The 24142-nt window shown below is 31.3% G+C and overlaps 1 protein-coding gene across 1 annotated transcript in view; it reads right to left on the bottom strand.

Moving 5' to 3' along the window:
- Mmp2 (Matrix metalloproteinase 2) overlaps nt 1-24142 on the bottom strand; it is a 183090-nt gene that overhangs the window by 94670 nt on the left and 64278 nt on the right. Inside the window, exons 3-4 of the mRNA XM_018450308.1 lie at nt 20892-20993; nt 19277-19446 (exon numbers count right to left, since the gene is read on the bottom strand). Of these exons, the coding sequence (XP_018305810.1) occupies nt 19277-19446; nt 20892-20993 (272 nt within the window). The remainder of the gene's footprint in view (nt 1-19276; nt 19447-20891; nt 20994-24142) is intronic.

The raw sequence follows: 24142 nt of genomic DNA, 5'->3' as shown, positions 1-24142 counted from the left end.
TTATTAGGAGATTCTACATAAAAAGAGACTATTTTAATGTTATGAAATTGTAAAATGGAAAATAATGCAATCATAAAACCGTGACATCATGAAATGTGTAGAGTTTCTCACGATATTTTTCGCGATGATATGAGCGATGCAACTAAAACTATTTCGATTGAATATATATTTCATTTTCTGATTTTCCTAATTACTGAACTTTGTAATTAACTAGCAGATGATTGTTTCTCGCTGCCCGAAGGCTTCATTAGAAAATTCGACACACGGTGCTGGTTGAAAAGCACTGAGTCAAGATGTATTCTTTGAAACAGCGACCTCGTGTTGCGACATCGTACACGCGCGTGCATCCGCAATGCATATTCTCCTGCATCTGGTTTCATTTACGACGGCATCGCATTGTGATTACGTGCCGTACAGGTGTTCCTAATGGGTGACAACATCCGAAAAAACTTGAGGCCCGAAATTACCGCGTCTGTTCCTTCTACTCGATACATTGCACAGACGCATGTAATCGAGGATCGACATGATGTAAAACGCCCTATCGATTGAAAATTATATTTTGACACAACACATGTTCCTTTTATAAAAGAGTTAAAACAAGATTATATTTTAGTTTATATATATATATATATAAGCAAACAATGTTCTTAAAATTAACAGTATTTTTAAAAATAATTATATATCACGCGCGTATAATTCAATAATTGGATTTAATAATTGCGACTAAATCCGTAATCTATGTATAATTCAATAATTTTTTAATAACTCTCTATTATATGATTCAATAATTCCTGACAAGTCGAAGTACAAATAAAATTTATATTTTAGGACACGGATATCGCTGATTAATCATTTCCATTATTCATTCAACGATTAATGAGTATAAGCTCTCAAGTAGAAAATTATTTTATTCTACAGTTTTCAGTGTATGATTAATTACATCACTTCACTTTACGTTAGAGAGAGAGAGAGAGAGAGAGAGAGAGAGAAAGGACCACAAATAATTACACATTATCAGAAATTTTCCAATATATTTAACAAAATAATTTTTAGAAAATCTGTAATTAATCTATCATTATTATCCGAGATGCAGTAATTATCGCATTATCGGCACGGATTACACAACGACAGATGAAAGCCCGAAGCGACGTATGTACTTCAACCGTATCTCTGCGAACGAGTTTTACTCCAGAAAAGCAGCTGACTAAGATCTCGGTATTAGACAGTTTATATCACATGACAGATAACTGTGGTTTAATATCCTTCATCATCCCTTTTAGAACGTTTCCTTCTGCCTTTTACTGAGTATCGCAAAATCCGATTATATTATTATTAAAATTCATCAAACTGAAACTTCCGTTAAAGAGTAAATTTAAACAATAAAAGTTTAACGAAAGATAAAAATTGCAATAGAATGTTAAAAGTAGATAAGAGATCAATTCTATCGTGTATGTTTTTAGTTCTATAATGTTCTAAATTCTGAATTTTCGAGAGTCTTTTGCTTTTATAAACGTAATCTACTTTAGATTGATCGACCTGATCCTAAAATGTCATCCGGCGTTTCGTCAGCAGGTTGTGTACTTAGATAACTATGTGCTAGTCGAAAATATCAAACTCTTGACATTTTCTCTCCAAAATTGGCTCTCTCAAGTATTCATTTAATTATCTTATTGAAAACAAATTATACAATTGATCTATCGCGTTATTTTCTGTTTCCAGAAACGAAAAATAACTGTAAGAGTATATCCACATAAACTTGCACAGCCGCATAAATGTATGCATAAAGAAAATTATTCAATCGCATTTCTCCTATAAAGACGCACGTAAATTGTGATTGGACAATTTTCTTTATGCATACGTTTATGCGTCTATGCAAGTTTGTGTGGATATACCCTAAGGGTCATCACACAAAATTACATAAGCTGCATAACCATGAGTTTGCTGAACCAATAAGCATCTAACATAAAGATGCCATGTTGATTTACATAAGATGCTCATTGGTCCAGCGGCTTTATGTTGTAGTGTAATGCAGCTTATGTCATTTTGTGTGTGGTGGCTCTAAATCGGCAAATCGGCAATATTTAACACATTTCTATGCGAATTTACAATCGCACATCGCATGCTTTCAAAAATATATTTCTTCTAAAAAGTTTTTGGAGAAAGAACACATTTTTTTCCAAGTGCGTTGTATTTTACGGTGTTGCTTCGATACTACTGAAAGGCGGATGCCATCCGCAAAGGGCGACGGGCGGCGTTGGCGATATCGTCGGTGATAGCGTTGACGATAAATAACAGACTCGAATGTAGATGATAAAACGGTATCGTCACTAAACATTTTTAGTCCGTGTGGTCGGCGAGATATGTGCTGCACGCGCAGTCAGCGCCGACCGCAAACGTTAACGAAGAATGTCACATGGAAAAATTGTGCCAAAATCAAGAGAGAGAAAGAAAAAGAGTAGAAAAATCTATGAATTTATTTTATCAGAGCTCGATATTTCGTATATATATTTTTCGTATACCTATATATTTTTTTTTGTATAAAAATTTTTTCTTATCTCAATGAAAAAAAGATATTGAAATCTGCTGGAGATACATGAATCATTCAAGCTTTTTCGCATCCACAGCTTTCGGCTCACGATAGTACTTTTGCAGAGCAGTTGGTTTAGTAATCATCGGGCTCATTATTAATTCAAGTAAATCGTGCAAGAAGAGAGCATCTTCCAGCCGTTTTCTCTGTAAAATACATCGCACCGCGACTGCGAACCACTGCGCTACTCTTTGTGTACGACGCTGACAGACCGCGCCGGTTCTCGTCTGTCGCATTGCGAGCTCAACTGATACGAAACACATGTGGCGAAACACGCGCCCGTTGCGTCGCATATTCTCGTACGCCCCTTTGCACTCGCTTTTTTTCCGCGACGATAATTCTTTTCTCGGGATACACATTCTCTTCATCTCTCGCACTCTCCCTTTCGCCGCGCATACATCGTTGTTATTAACCCTTTCGCGCGATATTGCACCGACGCTATTAAACTCTTTCGCAACCGGTAACGTTAGCGAAAATTTCCACGTTAACAAGAATAACGGATTGCCCGATGAAAATTAACGAGATACGCATAAATCTCATTTTATATTTTGGCGAATTTCTGTCTGTTTTCGCCAATGTAGATTACCTTTGATCTCGATTCCACTGACTCTTCATTTATTTTCTTCTCTCTAAATTGCTTTCCAAGAGAGTGAAAATACAGTCATTTTTGGAGAATAGTGAAAATATTTCATTTCTTGAAAAAGAGTGACAATTTTTACTCTTTTTGAGAGAAATTTCATTCCACAAAAGAGTGAAATCTCATGAAAAAAAGAAGTGAGATTAAGAAGAGTAAAAATATTTCACTTTTCTCAAAAAATGGCTGTATTTTCTTTTAGAGTGAGATTTCACTCCAAGAAATTTAGAAAGTTAGAAGTAGAAAAAGATAAAGAGAGAGTAAATTGAACTGAGATTAATAAAATTAGCAAGAGTAAAATTTGATCGAGGTAAGAACAAAATTGCGTTAACAATTTACAATTAACAAATTCTCTTTTCTTTAAGAAAAGATCCTTTATTTTTAGTATAATTATCGACGATTATAATTTATCGACGATTGATGCTGCAATAGTTATCCTGGGGAAAAAATCAATTACTGTCGAAAGAATTAAATGCTTCGCTAATCTGGGATGACCTGAATTAATAATTTACGATTTGTTACGCGGTTACGGAGAACTATTCTACATATTTTACACTGTACCGTGATCATAAAATATTATCGAAAAATTGATTGATCGCGAGTTACATTAATTAATCCGCGATAGTATCGCGCTCAAATTTTCACAAATTGCTCTCCGTTTCACGTTTCAACGTGGAAGACGAATAAATTGCAGTTCATCATAGTTTTTATCGATATCTTTTAATAAGGATTGGAAAGTAATTCATTTTAAGTTGAGAGATTAGAATTACTTTTTTTTCAATAATATAACAGAGCTTCGCGCGCGATCTTTCCTTTCTTTCCATCTGTACCTTAACTTAGTTACATTATTTTAGTAACTAATAATTAATTTAATAGTTACTTTTTAGTTATTTTATATAAAACTTATCCCTTGACATATGCTGAAAATAAAATGAACTGAAAATAAAATGCTTTATGAACATGTCAATGATTGTTTTTTGTAATTGGATTATATCTTTATCTTCGATAAAATCATTACACTTTGTAAATGCATGTCTGTATTAAAAACTAAGTTAAGAGCTTTTGATATGTGAATGCTTAATATTGATCTTATAATTTTGATTTCAAGTGTAAATATTATAAATATAACAAATAACCGAATATTTAATATAACAAATAAAATAATTTAGAAATGTATAAGTCCTTGTATTTAAAATAGTAAAGCAAAAAGTCACGAAAAATTAACAGAACATTAACTAAAAAATAACGTTACTTTTTAACTATAACTGTTACATATTACTTTTCAAAATCGGTAACTTATAACTTATTTTTCAAGAGAAAACACTGTAGCTAGTAACTCTTTCTTAAATCTGTTTTTAATACTGCCATTAGTCTCCAAAAGTTTTTCAGATTTAAAAGATCTCTCTTTTGCAATATGACTCTACATACGAGAACTGTTGGTGATCAATCAAATTTCGTCATGTAGACTGTCATATTACATGTCATATCTTTCTTGCTAAGAGATATATTTTCTTTTTTTTTTTTAATATTCAATTTTCCGAAACAGAGGAAGACACATGATACTATTCTTTCCCTTCGTAATGCATTCCTTTCGTAATGTATTATAATACTCGTAAGTTGCGCAATCTTATAATACTCGTCCAGCTTTTCGCGAGAATGAAACTTTTTATCCAATTTTTTTCCGTGTACAACACATGTTCCATTTTGTCGAAGAATTTCAATATTAATTCTTGACTAAAATCGATAATTGATGCACACATCAAGATCGGAATTAAATCGTCGTTTGCTGAACAATCCAATGGCGTAAGCGACAACGAATGAAGTGACAAATACGATTGTCGCTTACGCCATTGGAAATTTGCGTCGCAAGCTGCATAAAGGACGATTATACGCGAGTGCACAGTGCGACAAGCGGAGCATGTAGATAAGACCTGATACGCAGAGAAACGCAGGAAGAACGTTTCCACTTTCTGACATCCTGCACCGGGTCACGTGACAGAGTTAATAAATCATCCACCGAAGGAGCAAACTTAAACAACTAAGCGTAGTACACGATGACGGAGAATATAGAGAGCGACAGAAGGAGAAGGAGAGAAGCAAGGAAATTTATTGTATCCTACTGTCATCTCGCTACCGCGAAAGCAAAGTGACGTGTGTACGCATTTTCACTTGACAGCAATCTCCAGCTTTGACACCAGTTTAATGAAAGCAACGACATGTATACGATCGAAAGAAATTGCTCCTTTATAGACACAACAGACGCGCACTATAAGCGTGCACAATTTATTGAAAACACTGTATACTTCTACTCATTTTTCTACAATAGATTGCCATAATTCAAAATCAAAGCCATAATTTTAATTTATTGATTTTCATACATAAATAATTCATTAATATTTTTAAGAATTAAAATTTAAAACAAATTATTGTAAATAAAAATTTAGAATTTAAATCACACTAAAATATTTGTTTAATTTAGAAATTTTTAACTTTTAATTCCAGAAATCAAATTTTAAAAGTCAAAAGTTTAAAAAATTAAAAAATGAATTTAATTTTTAAAATTTTTGTAATTTTAAAGTTAAAATATTTATAATTTTAAACTTTCAAAGTAAAAAAAATTGTTAAATAAAAAATTTTTCAATCTTAAGAATTTATAATTTAAGAGATTAACATTTTAAAATTAATAACAAAAAATTTTATGTTACATTTAAATTTATTTTATAAATAAAAAATTGTGTGTATTTTTATATTTAATTTTATTAATGTATAAATAGGTATTTAAAAAATTGAAAAATAGATTTAGATAAAATTCCTTTAACTTACAATTAGATAAAATTTTAGAACTATGTAGTTATCTCTCATACCATAGCGAAGTATATTTATTTTTCTCAATCTTGTAATGGATGACTAGCGCTTTCAAATTCATTTTAGTCCTTGGAGAATTTGTAATAATCGCATTAAGTCAGCTCAGCTTAATTGAGTTGCCGTTGGTCGTCGGTCGGTGAAATGCAGAAAAACCGTGTATAGGATCGGTACGAGCGAAATACTGACTAAAGGGAGAGAACAGGAGAAACAGGATGCAGTAAAATGCACCAAAAGAGATAAACAAAGATAGAGAGAAAGAGAGGGAGAGAGATGGGGGGGGCAGACAGAGAGGGACAGAGAGTTCGTGTCAAGGGTCGAAGTTTGCACAACGCAAACCAACCTCTCGCGGATAACGCAAACTAACGGAAGACAATGGAGCACCATGACAGACTGTCGACGACGAGTCCTTTGTTCAGGATCGCCATGAACCCTATGGACAATGGCGGCCAATCATATGTCGCGCGCGATCGAGAGACGTAATCCATCCACACGGAAAAGAGGAGAGAAAGAGAGAGAGAGAGAGAAAGTAAAAGAGAGAAAGAGAGAGAGACTCCAATTCTTACAGTAGGATTTTCCGGCAAAACGACGAGATTTAATTGTCACAAACAATAGAGATTATTGTGGCTGGCCCGCAGGACACACAAGAGACGAACACCTTTCCCCTCTCTCAAGAGGATTCCTTTTCAACTCCTGTACTGACACACTGCTTCTCGCAGCTGATATACTGCTCTGCAATGTGTTAATGGCCGTTAATCGTTACATAATGGTTTATTATCCTATAGACACATAGTTGAATCACATGAGGGGCGAGAGTTTTTGAAAGAGCACAAAATCTTCAAGATATTCTTTTATGTGAAGAGTACAATCACACATTGTAGGTATTGGTGATAACAGTTAAATCTGCAAAGTCCACAAGTGCGATAATAATACCGGTAATACCTTGTAATGTGTCACTATAATTGCTTTTCATTCAATATTATAATAAATTCTTCTTTCTGTATTTCAATACATTTACTTGTGATACTTTTTTTTATCTTATTAGAAGGAATTTTTATTTTTCTTTCTCTTTATTCCAATTTTCTGTTGGCAACAGCCGAATTATATCTAAAAATTATGCTCTTTCATTTTTTTTTATCTATTAATTTTCAAGTCACGATGGCGCACAGCCGTCAGAAATTGTCAGATTTTAAAGGGTTCATCATCCTCCGGGCGACGATATATTCAACTCTCATCAGTATGGCTGCCACTTTCTCGTTTCCTTTTTATCGCACTTACGCGCACCTTGCTCATCTCTCTTTTTCTTTTTACTTTCGACCTCTCTCATATGTCTTGCTAGATCAATGATCCCTCTTTTGGATTTTGCAAACTTTAATCTTGTATCTTCGTGGAAAATAAAAAGATATTAACTGAACAACTAAACTCGTTATCTTAACGCGTAATTAAATTTCTTTTAGCAAATTATACGCACATTTATTTTTATAATTATCCAATTTTTTAATTACATAATATCTTTATTAATTTAACCTACAAATCAATTGCTTAATACTATTTCTATGTTTTTTAATAGAAAAACAACTTGTATATAACGGCTAGTCATATTAACGAAAGGAAATAAACACTGGACTGGCTATATATTGTAAAAAATACTACCAAATTTTTATATAAGATGGTATGGCATATCAAAGTCAATGGCACATCAGAATCATAGTATTGCAACGAAATGTTTGGTTATCAACGCTGTTATTTCAATTTTCCACACACAGAATCCAATCCACTGCGAGCGGTAATTTCGTACTCGTGCCTCGTTTTCTATCAAATTTAACAAGGCACATAACGACTGCCATCTCCTCACGTATTTCTCACTTCTCGCTGAACCTCCGACGACCCCATTGTCCGCAGGAAATCGACTCTTGGCCTCACTATATACTTTTGCTGTATCCTATGAAGTATCTCATTTCCATTTCGCATTTAATTCATCCCATTTCGAGCATTTCCAATTGGAAATTATTTTGAACAGTCTCTAATATGAAGAGAAATTTTAAATAAAAAACAAATTATATATTAAAAAATTTATTGTTGTGATGTAAAAGTTTCTCGGAAATAAACTGCTTAAGGAGAAATTTTTTCATCATTGTATATTTGTTCTGTACAGTACCTATTATTTCTTAAGATTCTTTTCATTTTATTATAATAAAAAAGAATTATATGGAAATAACACAGTTCCCATAAAATTCATTGGAATTTATGACCAAAAGTAGATTAATTGAAATTTGCGAACGATGTTAATGAGTGATTAATGAGAATCGATGACCAACGTGCTCGAGGCTCCGATTGCTGAAATTCAAATTATTGAGTCTGGCGGCTATCATTATGGCTGTTTTGGCCATAATCTATTTTCCGATCGCTTATAATAATTATCTAGTCATCGCGGTGCAATTACGGGAATTAAATTGGCCCTCAAAATCTATAATACAGAGATTTTAAATCTCGAAGTTTCTAAGTAGAAAACTTGAAAATTTTTTTCTCTTTAAACATTCGCCGTGATTGCCAGAATAAAATAAATAAAACAACTAAATAATAAAATAAAAAAAATCATGAGCATTTTACATTTACATAGAAATTATTATTTGTAATTAATTGCTAATGCGCAGATCTTTAAAAAACGAGTGATCATAAAATTACAAAAATAATCTATCAACTTTTAAAAAATTAAAACCTGGAACTCGTTTATTAATGCATACACATTCAACCCATTATTGAATCCGTATCTCTCTCGGAACGAGAAACTCGTAAGACTCGTCCTGAGAAAACAAAAGTCGAAAACTTTATGTCCCAGTGAGTAAAACACGATTGTCCATCACGAAGTCGGGTCAATTAGCGCACTTACTCGAGACTTGACCTCTATTTTCCGCGAGTTTTTAATTACCGTGGCAGAAGTTTCACAGAAAAACTTTCGCTCAAACGCGCGAAAATGAGAGAACATTTAAAACAGTACACTGGCAAGACTCCTTAAACAACACTTATCCTTAATTCATTTAACTAACATCCACGCTCGTATTTGGTTTCTACGTAATTATAGCTTAGGAGAATCGACTTGAAATTAGCGAAGCAGACTGGCGTTAAAATTAAGCAGAGAATCCTGAAGAGCATTAGACTCTTAACAAAAATAATACTAATTGTTATAATTATTTTCTAAAAAGAATTAGATAATAAAAATATCGAAATTGTCCATTATATATCTACATAAATGCTATAAACGTTAAAATTAAAGCTTAAAGCTTAAAATTCAAAATATAAACTTTTTTAAGAGATGGACTTTTACAATAAACAGATTAAACAGTTATTTAAAAATTGTTTTATACGTACATACTTTTTATGTTTTTTATTATAATCTTCACTATTTTATTACTGTATTATCTTTTTTATTTTTATGTGCTATTTTTTCAGTCAATTTTTGCATTTATAACTTCCTTTTAAATGTATCTCTACCTGTTTTCCAACTCAATAAAATTCAAAAACGTTTTTGAAATAAAATATTCTTATTTTCATTACAAAAATATATAATCGTGCAGTTTATTCTCGCGGACATAAATACGCGCGATATGTCGACATGATATTTGAGTTGTAGGATAACATGCGTCGAAGATCAACGCTTTATTTTATGGACAACAGAACCCAGTCGTTTGTTACGGAATTCATCAGGTAAGACGGCCATTGTTCGATACGCTGTCGAAATCAGCATTTCGTATTTGATGTTTTATTCATATCAAGATACCATGAATAAGTAGTGAAACCTCTGATAAACACGTATCTAGATGTTATATATTATCTCATCGTTATCCTGATAATTTTGATTTAATGTCAATCAAATCTTCTCAAATTTCAAGATTTTAATATTTCAATACAAGATTTCTAAGATTTAATACAAGATTTCAAAATTTTTATGCGAAATTTTGATTCAAGATATTTTACTTTTTGTGAGTCTTTAATCTTATCTAAAAAGAAGACAACAGAAAAAGATACAAAATAATAAAAATTAAATCTAACACGACCATAAAAAAAACGAAAGACAAATCAGCGCAAGGATAAAACATTTTCTCTTATTCATCCGCGTATTCAGAAAACATCTAAAAAAATATGAAAAAAAAGAAAGAGAAAACGTATTTATGATGAACGTAGGGTAAAAGCAGGGATTATGGAATAGCTTTTTTTAAATTAACATTGCTCCGATATAAATGCATATGAAGACTTTAAATTTACACAGAACTCTTGAGGAATATGTTAGCTACAACATGCAATAAATGAAAGTCGCCAAAATGTAAGCCTAACGTCAATATTAACAAAAAAGTCAAAAGTGAGAAAATGGGGGGTCTAAAAAATGGGATGTAATATGGAATATCGATGAAATTTTGACCATAGTAATAAATAACACAATAAATAAAGTCCAAATTTGTTTATTTATGTAAACTGATCAAGAAAAATAGAAAACTGTTCATATTTTTATTGTACAATAACATAGAAAATATAATAGCATCATTGAACGTTATTACGCATGGACAATAAAGAATACAATGAAATCTTGAATCAAATTAAATTATGACGTACAATAAATATTAGTATCTAAAATAAACATTATTCACAAGAAGAATCAAAAAATTATATTCTCAACTCTCGATATATTCCACATTACCTGCATGTCATCATATAGGTAACAAACAAAGTCTTTCCGTAGCAATAAACAAGTTTGAAATAACAATTAATCTGCATAATGTTCATGCAACATTATTAAAAGCGTTTGTGCAATATAAGCATTAAAAAAAACTTACCTTCAGTTTGTGAGAATACTTTTTAGAAAAAGCTGCCGGATCTCCTGACGTAACGAAAATGAATAAATGTTAATTGTAGCAAAACGGTTGGTCGGACCGAGTTCATTGCTTGTTATGACATGTTTGGTAACAGTTGCAATAATTTTCAGCGATTGCCGCCAGATTGCAATGCTTTGTTTAAAAAATAAGCCACTATTCTATATTAGTAGCCATAATCCCTGGTTTTACCCTACATTATCCTTCTTTCTTGCCGGTAAATTGAAAATACTCATAATTATTTTGTCTTAACTTTTCCAAGATTACAGTGTACGTATGCATGTCTATCTTATCTTCAAAAATGTACTCTCTAAATCTGAATCAGTGGATAGTCACTAATTACCCAGTGGCATACTTGGCACTGATAATCAGTGAAGTTCGACTAAAAAAGAAAGAATGTTCCATCCAATGATTATCCACTGATTCAGATTTAGAGAGTACAGTTGCTTTTCTTGTGATAAAATACAGGTCAAAGTATTTTTGGAAATTAGATTTCACTATACAATTCTCTTATATAAATCTGTGTGCTGTAATATAAATGAATGAATAAAAGTTAATAAGTCACTTATTTACAATTTTTTAAGAAATGTCTACACCCAAAAAAGAAAAATTTATATGTATAATTTATAAATCCAGAAAAACAAAAATTGATAATCGTTTTTATAAAAAGATTCTGCTGCCTTTTTTCTTAAAACAAAATATTAAGTATTTTAATACTTTAAAATTTTTTTTAAAAGGTATACTTTTTGTTTTTTGCCCTCGGACAATCTTTAATGATTTTTCTTTGTTAATATTTTGTATTAAAAAAACTTATGTATTATAAATATTAAGTTTAAAATAAAAGTAATTTAAAATCATGCCACTTTCTTCCATTTTTTTACAATATTAGTAATTATTAAATGAAAATTTTTCAACATATCATAAAAAATGTAGTCGTCGAAATTCAAGTGAATCACAAATTCTAGTCGCTAGAATAATGAGAGCTCCAATATTACGTCGACGTATTCGCAAATTTTCGCGCGGACTGTAAATAATTCAAGCGGCGCGAATAATAGCCATAAATTTTTTCGTGCAAGTGAGTGTAATCATATTCATATATCCAAGAGTCGTAAAATCTGGACCACGAGTGAAGCGCGCAGCATAATCCGCGAATATTGTGCAGAATATTGTGCACGTTGATTTTTCCCGGGTCGGATATCAAGAAAAATATTCTCGCTGACAAGAAAATACGTGGTCGATCCGAACTCATCAATTTGAAATGAAACCATGTGTATAGAACGCCGCCCTTTGTGAGTAGATGTATGGATCGCCCAATTGCCCTTTAAAAATGTTGACATCTGACCTCGAAAGAATACCTACCATTTTCCACGTATAAATATCAAACTGCAGTAGCAAAATAAAAATGTATCTTTTTCGAGAAAATCCGCAAAAGAAAAAAGGTTTTTGCACAGACTTTTAATTATGTAATTTCAAAATTCAACGCGGATTTATACTGGAAATATTACTAAAAGAATTAATTTACAATAACTTAAAAATATAATTTTTTCCTACTTTATAATGTTTTTCTCCTAATTTTTAAATTAATGGAAAAATCATTAAATTAATAAATTAAGTAAGCTTATAAAATTCCAAACTCTTCGTAGAAGAAAAAGAAATGAATAAAACAGCGTCTTTGTAATACAAATTTTTTAATTTATAAATGCATGATTCAGTTTTATCGCAAAAAAATGTCGCAAATATCGCACTACACAATAAGAATAAAAAGAATATCTAATATAAAAATTTATGTAATGATTATTTCTGTGTTTTTTTTTTGCAAACAAGTTAGACAACCATTAACTGGATGGCGGTAAAAAGCAAGATTCAGAGAAATGAGACGAAAAATACTGATTGTGAGTAGAACGGAAATTGCGCTATACCCATTGTTTTCCTAATGAGCCTATTATTCGGTAATCTCTTGACCATATCCGAATTACCAATATCGACAAGATGTTCTCTTTTGATTTCAAATATCCTAGCGATAATTAGTAATATCCTGAAACTAAAAATCAAATTCACTTATACTTCTCAATATAATGAAGATGTAAAGGTACACATAAAAAATGCGTTAAATTATATTATAATTATATATTAATTTTATATATTCATATATATTTCTTGACATAGCATATATATTCATATTGAAATAAAATATATATATATATTAATCTATTCTTCGGCAAATTAATTTCGTTTATATATTGACTTTCTTTTTCTTCTATTATTTACTTTATTTTGATTGTAATGGGAACATCTATGAAAAATTGCCGAGCATGCCTTTGCAATTTCTGTAATAGAGATGCATATCTCGTGCGAATTGCAAAAGTTGATGTGTCTTTAAATGGAACACGTCATATTTTTATATCAATTGCTGCTTTGATTGATAGCTTCAATCTCGAGAAGACTCGCGCAAAAATTTTCTCACATATGTATTTCCGATTCAATTTGCACTACGGGCACTCTTTCTTCCGGCAACAGCACACGAGGGAAACGCCATAAAACGACACTGCTCCAGTTTCTGGCTAGTGAATTTCGCCACATCCGTGTAAAATACGCGAAAATGTTTCGCTTGCTGCGGGCAGAATGAACTACCATTTCAACATAATGCGCGTAATATTTCAAATGTAGGGAATCATACGGAGCTTTTGTTAAGAAGTGACTTAATATAGCGGTTCTGTCACAAAGCACTTTATGGACACTAATAAAATATGAGAGAAAATATCTTAATACGACAAAGACGTTTTGATTGGATTAAATAAATTAAACTTATAAACGTATAGTATAAATTTCATAAGTAGTAATATCATTTAAATCTTTTTAGAAAAGAATTGGCAAAAAATGAAAATTTATAAATTTTTCAACGGACGTCCGTTCGTTCTTTGCAACGTTGAATATTCCATTACACAAAATTGCACATTACGAAAAATCTGTGGAAAAGAAAGCTCTTCAAGAAGGGCCGAGATTTCCACTAACTCGGTTAATTTTGCTCCCGGCGTCTGGCTACGAAATTTTCCATACTCTCCAGTTGTTGGGTCGCCTTCTTTTATGCATTCGACTTCGAAGTTTGGCATTCGATATTGAATAAAATTAAATGGAGAAAAGAGGAAAGCGAAATAAAAAGAAAAATAGAAATAAATAAAGAAACGGAGGTAAAAATATCAAACCAATCTTTGACCTTTTCACAAAAAAGCTAACTTCCTGTCACTTGGGGAACGTATAATGCCGTGTCAATACTTTTTACGTTGCTATTATTTGATCGATTTTTATTTGAAAAATTCACGGATGTTTCCGATTAAATAATTCGTGAACTTCTTGTTTACGACTATCATTAGAAAAATATTTATTTAAGACTCTTGAGTCTTAAATATTTTTACGGCGTAGCAACAATAATGGAGTCGCACTAATTATTTCGATGTATAAAAAGCAGAAGTTGTAGAAGCTTTATATTTTTTAAAACAGCGGAAAGCAAAGTTAGGCTTTTAGTATCTACTTAAAATATTGTATAATTCTCAAACAGAATAGACAACTGATGTATTTCATTTCTTTTATATTCCATCCAATAAATAAATATATGTTTTTTCCATATGTGTATCTGTATTTCTAATTAAAATTCGTACATTTTATTTAAAAATTATTTTATGTCCTATAATAATTAGAAAGAAAAATTAATTTAATACAATTAATAAAGTAATTTCTTTCGTAATATATCAATAATATAACTGATAAAAATAGCAATTTTTTCACTCATTACATCACGGATGTATTCTACAGGTAAAATCAACAGTGTTCTTATTCCTTTTTATTCTTTTACTTAAGATTCCAATGCGATCGAGCGAAACGTTTTGATACCATGCTGAAAATACGTATCCTCCCGATTTTATAGAGCGACTTTTCCCTGATATATATCGCAAAGACAAACACGATGGATCAACTTCTGACTTTCAGCGCTTTAGGGATTTATCTTTATCTCCTCAAAGTCCAGTTGACTATACAAACCGTCGCGTACAAGACGACAATGAATCCAACTATGCTTTCGCGGCTCACGTAGTCAACCGTGGAAACATTCATGTCCTGTAAACAGTGACAGTTCTTAAGCCAATACTACAACATTTCCTTTTGTCCAGAATTCTAAATCACATACAAATTCTCATATTGCAACAGTCCCATATCACGAGAGTCCGGCATATAAAATATTCGTCACACAACACACACTAACAGTTATTATTTTTTAAGTATTATAATATTATGAAATTTTCAATATTTCAAAACATGTAATTTTTTTCAAATATGATATAATAAAGTATGAAAAAATGTTATAAAAAAATTAATAAGGCTTGGATGTTTCCATAAAAAAAATTATTAAATATCTTTCTTGCATTATATTCGGTGATTTATACATATAAATATTAAAAATCTGAGTTCCTTAGCTGCAAGACTTTCCGTTAATATGGGTTAGAATACATAAAGTTGAACTTTATAGTCATATTTTTGACACTAAAACAATAAACTACAGTTACTACAAGAGGCATGAAGCGCTTTTCTATATTCTAAGTAATTTTTTTGTATCGGGGAGTATTGATGGGAGTATTAATGGCAGTTGTTTTATTAATAATGGGTGCATTCAGAAGCGACGACCGCTCACTGAGCTCTCACTGAGTAAAAAAGAGATTAATCTCTGATTAATATTATTTATTTGTTATAATTCGTAATGTAAAATAACTTATCTATTATCGATAATCTTTAATATCATATTCCTTACTTATTTATGTTGTTTGTGCTTAATTATTGTTTATACATTATGTTATCAATCTTGATCCGTTGTTTATAAAAAACTTTTAGAAAAAATCATCCAGCTTGGTTCGTAGCCTTTTGATATTATTTGTTTATTAAAAATTTGTTCTGAATTATAACTTTCAAGTAGTTTACTTAAATAAAATTTAGCAAAGGGAAATGAAATTTATGGGAACGAAGGAATATAAAATTCACGTTCGAAACTCCAAAGACGTTAATTTCAACGAGTTACTCGCTCGAAAGATCGTAAAGAAAATTAGCGGAAGTGCCGTCGCCGTTAATTTCTTACGCCACATTCTCCATTAAGACACAGAGCTTGTCTCTACTCTAATTCTTTCCCGTAATCCCACACTTAAAATCGCACTTAATTGCAAATAAAAAAAAATAATTTCTGCTAATCATAAAAATAATTAGCTCTATAAAGTTGGCAGGACCAAATCAGCAGAATCAAATCGGACCTATTGGAATTTTTAGTACCCATTTTGTACTAAATTGTACCATCAATAATAATTTTATACTATGTGCCATTTCCAAGAAAATCGTGGCGCTGCTAGCTTAATATTAAGCTGGCAGGACCAATTAAAAAAAAAAGAAAAAAATAAAAATAATATCAGAAATCAATAGGATTGAATTTGTACCATTTTGTACCACCAAAAACAATTGTATATCATAGACCTGTTTTTTTTGGCTGAACTTTTGCACCAGTTCATCTTTCTTCCTCTTCTTTCCTCCTGGAGACATTCCTTGTGCCTCCTGGCACAAAATTATTATTGATGGTACAATTTAGTACAAAATGGGTACTAAAAATTCCGATAAGTCCGATTTGATTCTGCTGATTTGGTCCTGCCAACTTTATAGAGCTAAAATAATTATGTTTAAGAAGCGACAAAATATAAATATTTTTACTACAAAGATTTATTTTCAAAAAAAAGCTTCATCAGACCGAGGATAAAATTTTCAAGACAAACCGCGATATGGATTATTAAATGCACGAAGTAACACTTTTATATAAAGAAATGTATTTAAAAATGAAATAAAAATACAAAAGATAAAAATAAAATAAAAATACGAATTATTGTAAAATGGCATTTTTAATGCACAGAGTCTCGCAAAAATTCTCTCCATAAAAAAACTCGTATCCTCCTTTGATACCAAGCGCACCGGAAGGAACAAATAGAGCCTAGTTAGGAAGGCAAACGAACCCTCGTTTTCGACACGCGCGAAAATCTGTCAAATTTGCCCCCATCGAAATTGTACACAAAGGGCTGGTTGTTCGGCTTTGGCCTTTTTGCATGGATTCACTGAATTCGTGAGGGAATTGTAGCATGATAACCGGATAACGAAGTTAATTGCTCGATCTGTTCAATCCATGTCGTTACGCACTTTAATTTGGGTTCGGTCGCCGTAGAATTTCCCGACGAGAGTGAAAATTACGGAGATGTTTTTCGTGGTCTTTCTCGCTGCCGACGGAAGATCCGATTCATTAAGGTGGTTAATTAATGGGCTCACCGTATGATTCGAGCTAATTAGCATACATGAATATTAGTGACTACGCTAAATATCGTACCAGATAGCAACAGTCACAAAGTTGCAACTCGGGAGTACGTAAATGCACTTTAAACGATGCACAGTTAATTAAAGAGAATAATAACGATAATAAATTACGAGCCGTAAGAAAAACAAGCAATTCTGTCGACTTTAACATATTTTGTTTGTTCGTTGATAATATGTATCTTTTTTCTGCTAAATATAGTCTAACGAATTTAAAGTTTCAGGACATTTATGATGTTCATTAAAAATTTGCACAAGCTTGCAAAGTGATATACGTAAACACGATAAAAAGTAAAAATATATTGGCATAAATGTGCAATCTGTGTAATGCATGTATCATAAATTGAAATCGTTAAAAATATATGTTTTCTACATATTATTTTAATTTTCCTATATTATTCTATCTTCTGTAATATTTCAAAACGTATAATTATCAAAAAATAATTAAGCGACAACATTAGTTAAACACAAATAATATTTATATCAATAAAAAAATTATAATTTTATAAGCTAAGCTTGTGTAAAAATAAAATAAAATGTCGCAATCATTACGCAATAAATACGACACAAATTATTCCGACAAATGAATGTAAATGTGAATTATTTCCTAATTTAATACTTTGTTTAATTAACGCTTGTTTAATTATAAATCAATAAAGTCACGTCTATCAATTGATTGCTAGAGGGTGCCACATGACGCATCAAAGTAAAGCCGATATTGCAGCTATTCTTCGTATCAACGCGAATCTGTTAGTTTTCTGTGATACCGGCATGATTCAAGTCAACAGAGATCTGTTTTATCGTTGACATTCAATACATATTCGCAAATATTAAAATTAATTGACTCTTCAAGCTCAACCATGAATAATACAGAAAATAACACTGTATTTATTAATAAATTTAAATCACTAAGAGTAAATATATGTTCTGATCATTAACTAATCAGAATATATACTAGTTTCTTTTTCAAATTCTTTAATTGCATATAAAGAGTAAATAAGAAAATGTTATATCTTATTTTTATATATCTACTTCTCACACAGAAATCTCATAAACATTGATAATACATAAATACTTATCGAAATGAATTGATATATTTTTTGCATAGACATACTTCTGAGGAAACATTTTATTTAAAAAATTAAACAGAAAAAGTATTATATGTTGAAAATAAAAGGTATCATATAGGCTTTCAAAGGCTCAAGTATTAAAATTCACAACATGTTCCGATAGCGGAGACTTGCGTGTCAAGAAGAGCGTGCAAATACCGTCTTCGCATCTAAAGCGTGTCTAATCTTTTCAAGAAAATGCTTTTGCAGTATTTTCACCGTTCTACAATTTGCGAGGGGTCTCAGAACCTTCGCCTGTTGGCCGAGTACCAACAATGTCAATGGCATTTCCGAGTCGGGTTAGTGCGTTAATGCGGGGCGAGGTCCCGACACAAGGAAGCTCGCAATTAAGGGGCCAGACATCCTGTTTAGAGCGACTCAGACCAACAGGTACCCCACAGATGAATTATCGTCGCGTCGAGAAGCGCGGGGGATATTATTATCGTTCTCCTCGACGAGCCGCGAATAAATCCGTCCACCAGTTTTCGTTGCCGTGAAAATCGCACCGCCGTGCCGCATCTCGACAACGCGTGACTTGCAACTCATCCGCGAACGCGTCCTCGTCGATGAAATTATACGGATTCTTGAGTAACGATTTTCAACCGAAGGTAAACTGCATGACTTTGTTCTCAATTTTCTCGGATAAAAATTGAGATATATAATAATATATTAATATAAAATATTTAATTATAATATTTTTTTAATATATATTTTTAAAAAGATGGAGTTTTTGTCAAATCTCGTCTTATTTTATACATCTGGTTTATGCCATATTTTACTATTCTCAGTAATTGTATTAAAATTACTGTATTTCGTTGATGTAATAAGGTATATTTACCTCCAGGTGAGATTTCGATACGGCCATTGTTGTCCATGGATGGTGAAACGCTTATGCCTTGTCTTGACGAATCTGGGATCTGGATGATCCGATACTCCGCATCTCCTGGCCTTCATTAACTTCTTTGTTGCCTCGTCAATCTCCCCCGTCACGGGAATACCACCGAATTTCTGAAAATTGAAAAGATACACGATTCATGCGAATTTAACGTACTTAATCATAAAACTGAAATTTTATTTTAAGTATCGTAAAAAATATCACAAATTGAAAATTCCATTTATTTCATAAATTATGTAATCATAATATTTAAAAAAATAAAAAACGCTGGGCATTGTAAATATAATTATTTACAATAATACCAATTATCCTTTTAATAATTACTTCTTCTATATTTTCTATAAAAATATATATTATAAATCAAAATAAAAATATATAAAATACTTATATTAAAGACACAAATACTTTCTTTTTATTTGTTCTGTACATATAAAATTTAATATAACATTTTTTAATAAAAGTATCGAATTATAATCGCATCGTTTGAATCAATATCTCCGTTTAAATGATAAGCGTTTTAAACGATAAATATTCCCTTTTATCATTTGCGCATTTTTTCTCGGAAGATATAATCGCTTCCTCTAGTTTAAGAAGATCTTTTTTATCATTTTGAACAGAGATAAACGCTTTCGAACATTTCAACTAGAAACGCGTCCGGAATCTGACAAACGTGATTATCGATAAAACCATCGAGAGACGTAGTCTACAGATGGAACCCGAGCTTTAGATCTGAGATTAGAATATGCAAAGCATTCCAATGCGTTTCATCTCGCGTTTGAGTTTGATCCCTTCGATCAGCAATCCATCCAGCCCTATTGCTCTCAGACAATGATTAGGAATGCAGACATTTGCGAGAGAAAAATAGTAAGAATTCCGATTTCGCGCGTTCGCTCAATGAAGATTTACATATGAATCGAGAATAAGAAGGATGTATGGCAGCATTTGACGAAATCCCTTAGGACATTTGTGCTCCATTTTTCTATTTCTTTCGACAGAATTCCTATCGATTCGCGACAACTTCCGGGGAATCGATGAATAACGTTTTCAAGATGAAAAAATAAAGAAATTCACTCTATTGGTGTAAATCCTACGATTTGATATAAATTTTTGTTACTTTAAAATGTTATATTACGTAAATTGCAACGAAAATAAGAGTTAATGTAAGCCAAATTACAGAAGTTAATTAAATTATATGTATAAAATGGAGAACTAAGTAAAACATTTCAATTAAAATTCTAAAATTGTATAAACAAATTGCATAGAAAATTCTGTGCAACATATAGAAGCAGAAAAAAAGCAGTTTATTTAAAAAAATAAAAATTGCCTGTTTGGAAAAATATTATTGGACTCACAAAAAAATGGAAACGATTGGAAATAATAATTGGAAAACCATTCGAATCCAATATTGTCCACTATTCGCGTTCCAATAGTTTTTCTATTAATTCAATAGTATTTTTTTCTACAAGAACGGAGGTGTTAAATTACTACACGATTTCTCATTTGTATATCTTACGACGAGATGAAATCTTATCTCTCTTTATATCGTAATTTTACTTACCTGAAGATTTTTGATAGCATCCCTGAGTTGGCCTTCCATCCGCAGATTTCCTGTTTCCAAATCAGTCTGAGGTAAGTAACCGAATTTCATAAGATAATTTTGCTGCAACAGAGAAAAGAAATTGTTGAACAATATTAAATGAATAAAAAATAATTATTCATAAAATGAAAATTATAATTAGAAAAATATTCTTTCCCTCAAAAACTTGTCTTTAACAAAATCTTACATATAAAGTTTACATGTTATCAGATGTAGTTATCGATTTAATCTTGTTAATCAATAATATATGAAGCAAAATGCTATTTTCTTTGTTAAGAAATTTATGAAAATCTATATTTCCGTTAAAAAAAGAAAATCTATACGTTTTTGATTTGCTCGCCGAATTGAATGCCGAAAATCTAATATATCCACATTGAATTTAACCTACGTGTTCGCAAATTTACAACGACTCTACGTTCTCGTGCGCCAGGCTGTTAATTTATGCACATTACCGTGATTACTTGCCAACCGACCTAATGAGAAATAGTTCAGTAAGTACGCATTATCAGATCGTGCATGCGGCGCCGATATTACGAAGTGATAATTCTCTTTCTTTTTCTCTCTTTCTTTTTCTCGATTGATTCGTTGACTAGTACGACAATTTATTGAGTCGCATGTTGATAGAAATCACGGTTAAATCTTTTCTTTTCTCTTTACACGCTGCTAACGAGCGCGAAAACGCGAGCGAATCAAAGTGGAAATTATTTTGCGACACGAGATCGTTATCGTAACGAGGATAAAACGTGCACTATATATAATTCCAGAATATTCGTTGCGTATAACGGATATATGTGTGCGTGCAAATATGAAGTGCTTATTTGCACTTATCAGTATCTGTGTTGATTTATCTGTATATTATATAACGGGAAAAAAATTGTGGTAACCTGGTGCTGAAAAACATTCAGCGTACTTGAAATTGCGGAAGAAAAATATTTTTCGTACCTTTTCATAAAACTAGTTTTGTTTTGTTATCTTTTCACTTATGTATTAATTGTCTTTTATTACTTTTTCTGTCTAACAAACATACATTGACCAAAAAGTCGGATAAAAAACTGGTAAGAATAATAAACGCGAAATTTTAATTTCACCTAAACAATAATATGACTTTATTACCAAAAAGGTTAAAAAAATATTCATCCTTAAATACACATTAATATATTATATTTTTTTGGCAATTGATTTATTTGCGAATAAAAATTTGACAAATGCTAGCTTCTTAGCCTTAATGTTATTAAAGTATAATTTTGTCGAATAACTTTATAGATAGAATATAAAGATTGCGGATAATTTTCAGAAGAGAATGCAAAGGCCAAGAAAGAGGTGAAAGATCATAAATCTATGGAAATTAGTAAGACATAAACGTTCATTCGCATGTCGAGTCACGGTTAGTTATTTCGCGTTAAATATTCTTTTTAGATCGTTATGTTGCACGGCCGTAAATGTAAATTATAGGCTGCAAGATCGGGAAAGACTATATAGGGTTTACAGAGGTTTACTATATATCATGTTACGCAAAATGTAAATGTAATATAGTGTACATAAACGTACCAGCTAAACATAGTACATATGCAAACTTATGTAGGAGAATAGGTATTTATGTGGCCCGAGAAATTAATTAGAATCAAGCTCAGCTTGCTATTAAATTATATCGCGATTGGTGTTGTATTTAGAATAATTACGTTAATATTTAAGGATTTAAGTACTTTTTTGTTAGAGAAATTTTTCTGTTAACGTATATAAATAATGTATATATGAATAATATATATATAAATATATATAATACAACAAATTAATTCTAAATAATATAAAATAATTTTAAAAATAATAATTTCAATAATAATTAAAAAAATGTTTTTGCTTTAATTACGTTTACGAATAAACTATTAAATTAAAGATAAAGAAAGATTTGAATAATTCAAAATAAAAAGTTACTAAATCTCTATTCTCTTTATGTCTATATAAAAAATAATCTCAAGAATAATTGTTGATTGTTCGATTACATTTAAGTAAATTTTAAATTTATATTTTTAAGGACTTATTTTTTAACAATCTATTTTGGAGGAATCTGTTTATTTTTTTAGCAATGCACATTTTGTATTTCTGTTTATTATACATTTCACATTTAACTAGATATATATTTCTTTATATACCGAACCCATTCATATATACAGAACCTATTCATTCAACGGATTTTTATAACATAGGAATTGCTAATCATCAATCTCATTTTCTTAATTTAATGAGCATTTCTCACGCTTAAAATACGAAAAGAAGCAGCGTGGACGTAATTTCGCGGACTGCTGGCGCACTAAAATCACCGCAAATTTCGCGGAAAGTGTCCGTTGAGATGACGAAACGGTCGGAAGTCTGCTAGTCGACACGTGGCGGGGTGTCGCTATCTTTAGGGGTTCCTCGAGTGTCGCTCCAGACGAAGGAAGCGTCTTGTTCCCGACCGCCGCCGTCGCAGCGACGGGAACGAATTCCGATTCGTGCCAGGAAATAAAAAAGCTTGCACTCGCGCGCTGTTTCGACTTTCGGCGAAGTGAAAAAGAAGAACAAAAAGGTACGAGAAAACAATAAAAAAAACTATTGGTGAAAGAACGTTCGACATTACGGACAAATGAGAAAAGCGCGAAACAATTTAGCTTGTTAAATCATAACAATTTATTAATTAATATGATTTGAATTATTTTCTAATAATGTAATAAATATTGTATCATTCTTAAGATCCGACTGCGAGAGTAGTGATAAAATTTATCTCATATTTTTGAGGAATTTTGAATCTTTTTTTTTAATCAAAATTTTTTATAGATGAATTTACTGACTATTTTTTGTGATACGCGAAAATTTACTGGAAACAAATGACGCGGATAATTTTGCTTGTCTTCGCGTCCTCTTAAAACCCTTCAAATACCAATGATACCTAAATGCGATGTTCTCCTTCTTCCTTGACAAAAGAGCCTTTGAAATTACGGGATGTCATTAGGACGACTGATGTTCGATCTTTCTATTCCATTCAATCTACTTGCTTTCAGACATTTCAATTGTATCTATCTCTTAAAGCACATATATACATACATACACTGCCGGTCAAAAATCTTTGGACACCATGCATACTTACGGTATAAGGATAAAAATGTTTAAGACAAACATGGATATTCGATCAAAACCAAAGAAAACATTATATTTATTTATAAAGTATAAATATTTAT

The sequence above is a fragment of the Mycetomoellerius zeteki genome, unplaced genomic scaffold (genome assembly GCF_001594055.1).
Source record: "Mycetomoellerius zeteki isolate Tzet28-1 unplaced genomic scaffold, Tzet1.0 scaffold106, whole genome shotgun sequence".
NCBI lineage: Eukaryota > Metazoa > Arthropoda > Insecta > Hymenoptera > Formicidae > Mycetomoellerius > Mycetomoellerius zeteki.
This window is presented reverse-complemented; position numbering and strand designations above follow the sequence as displayed.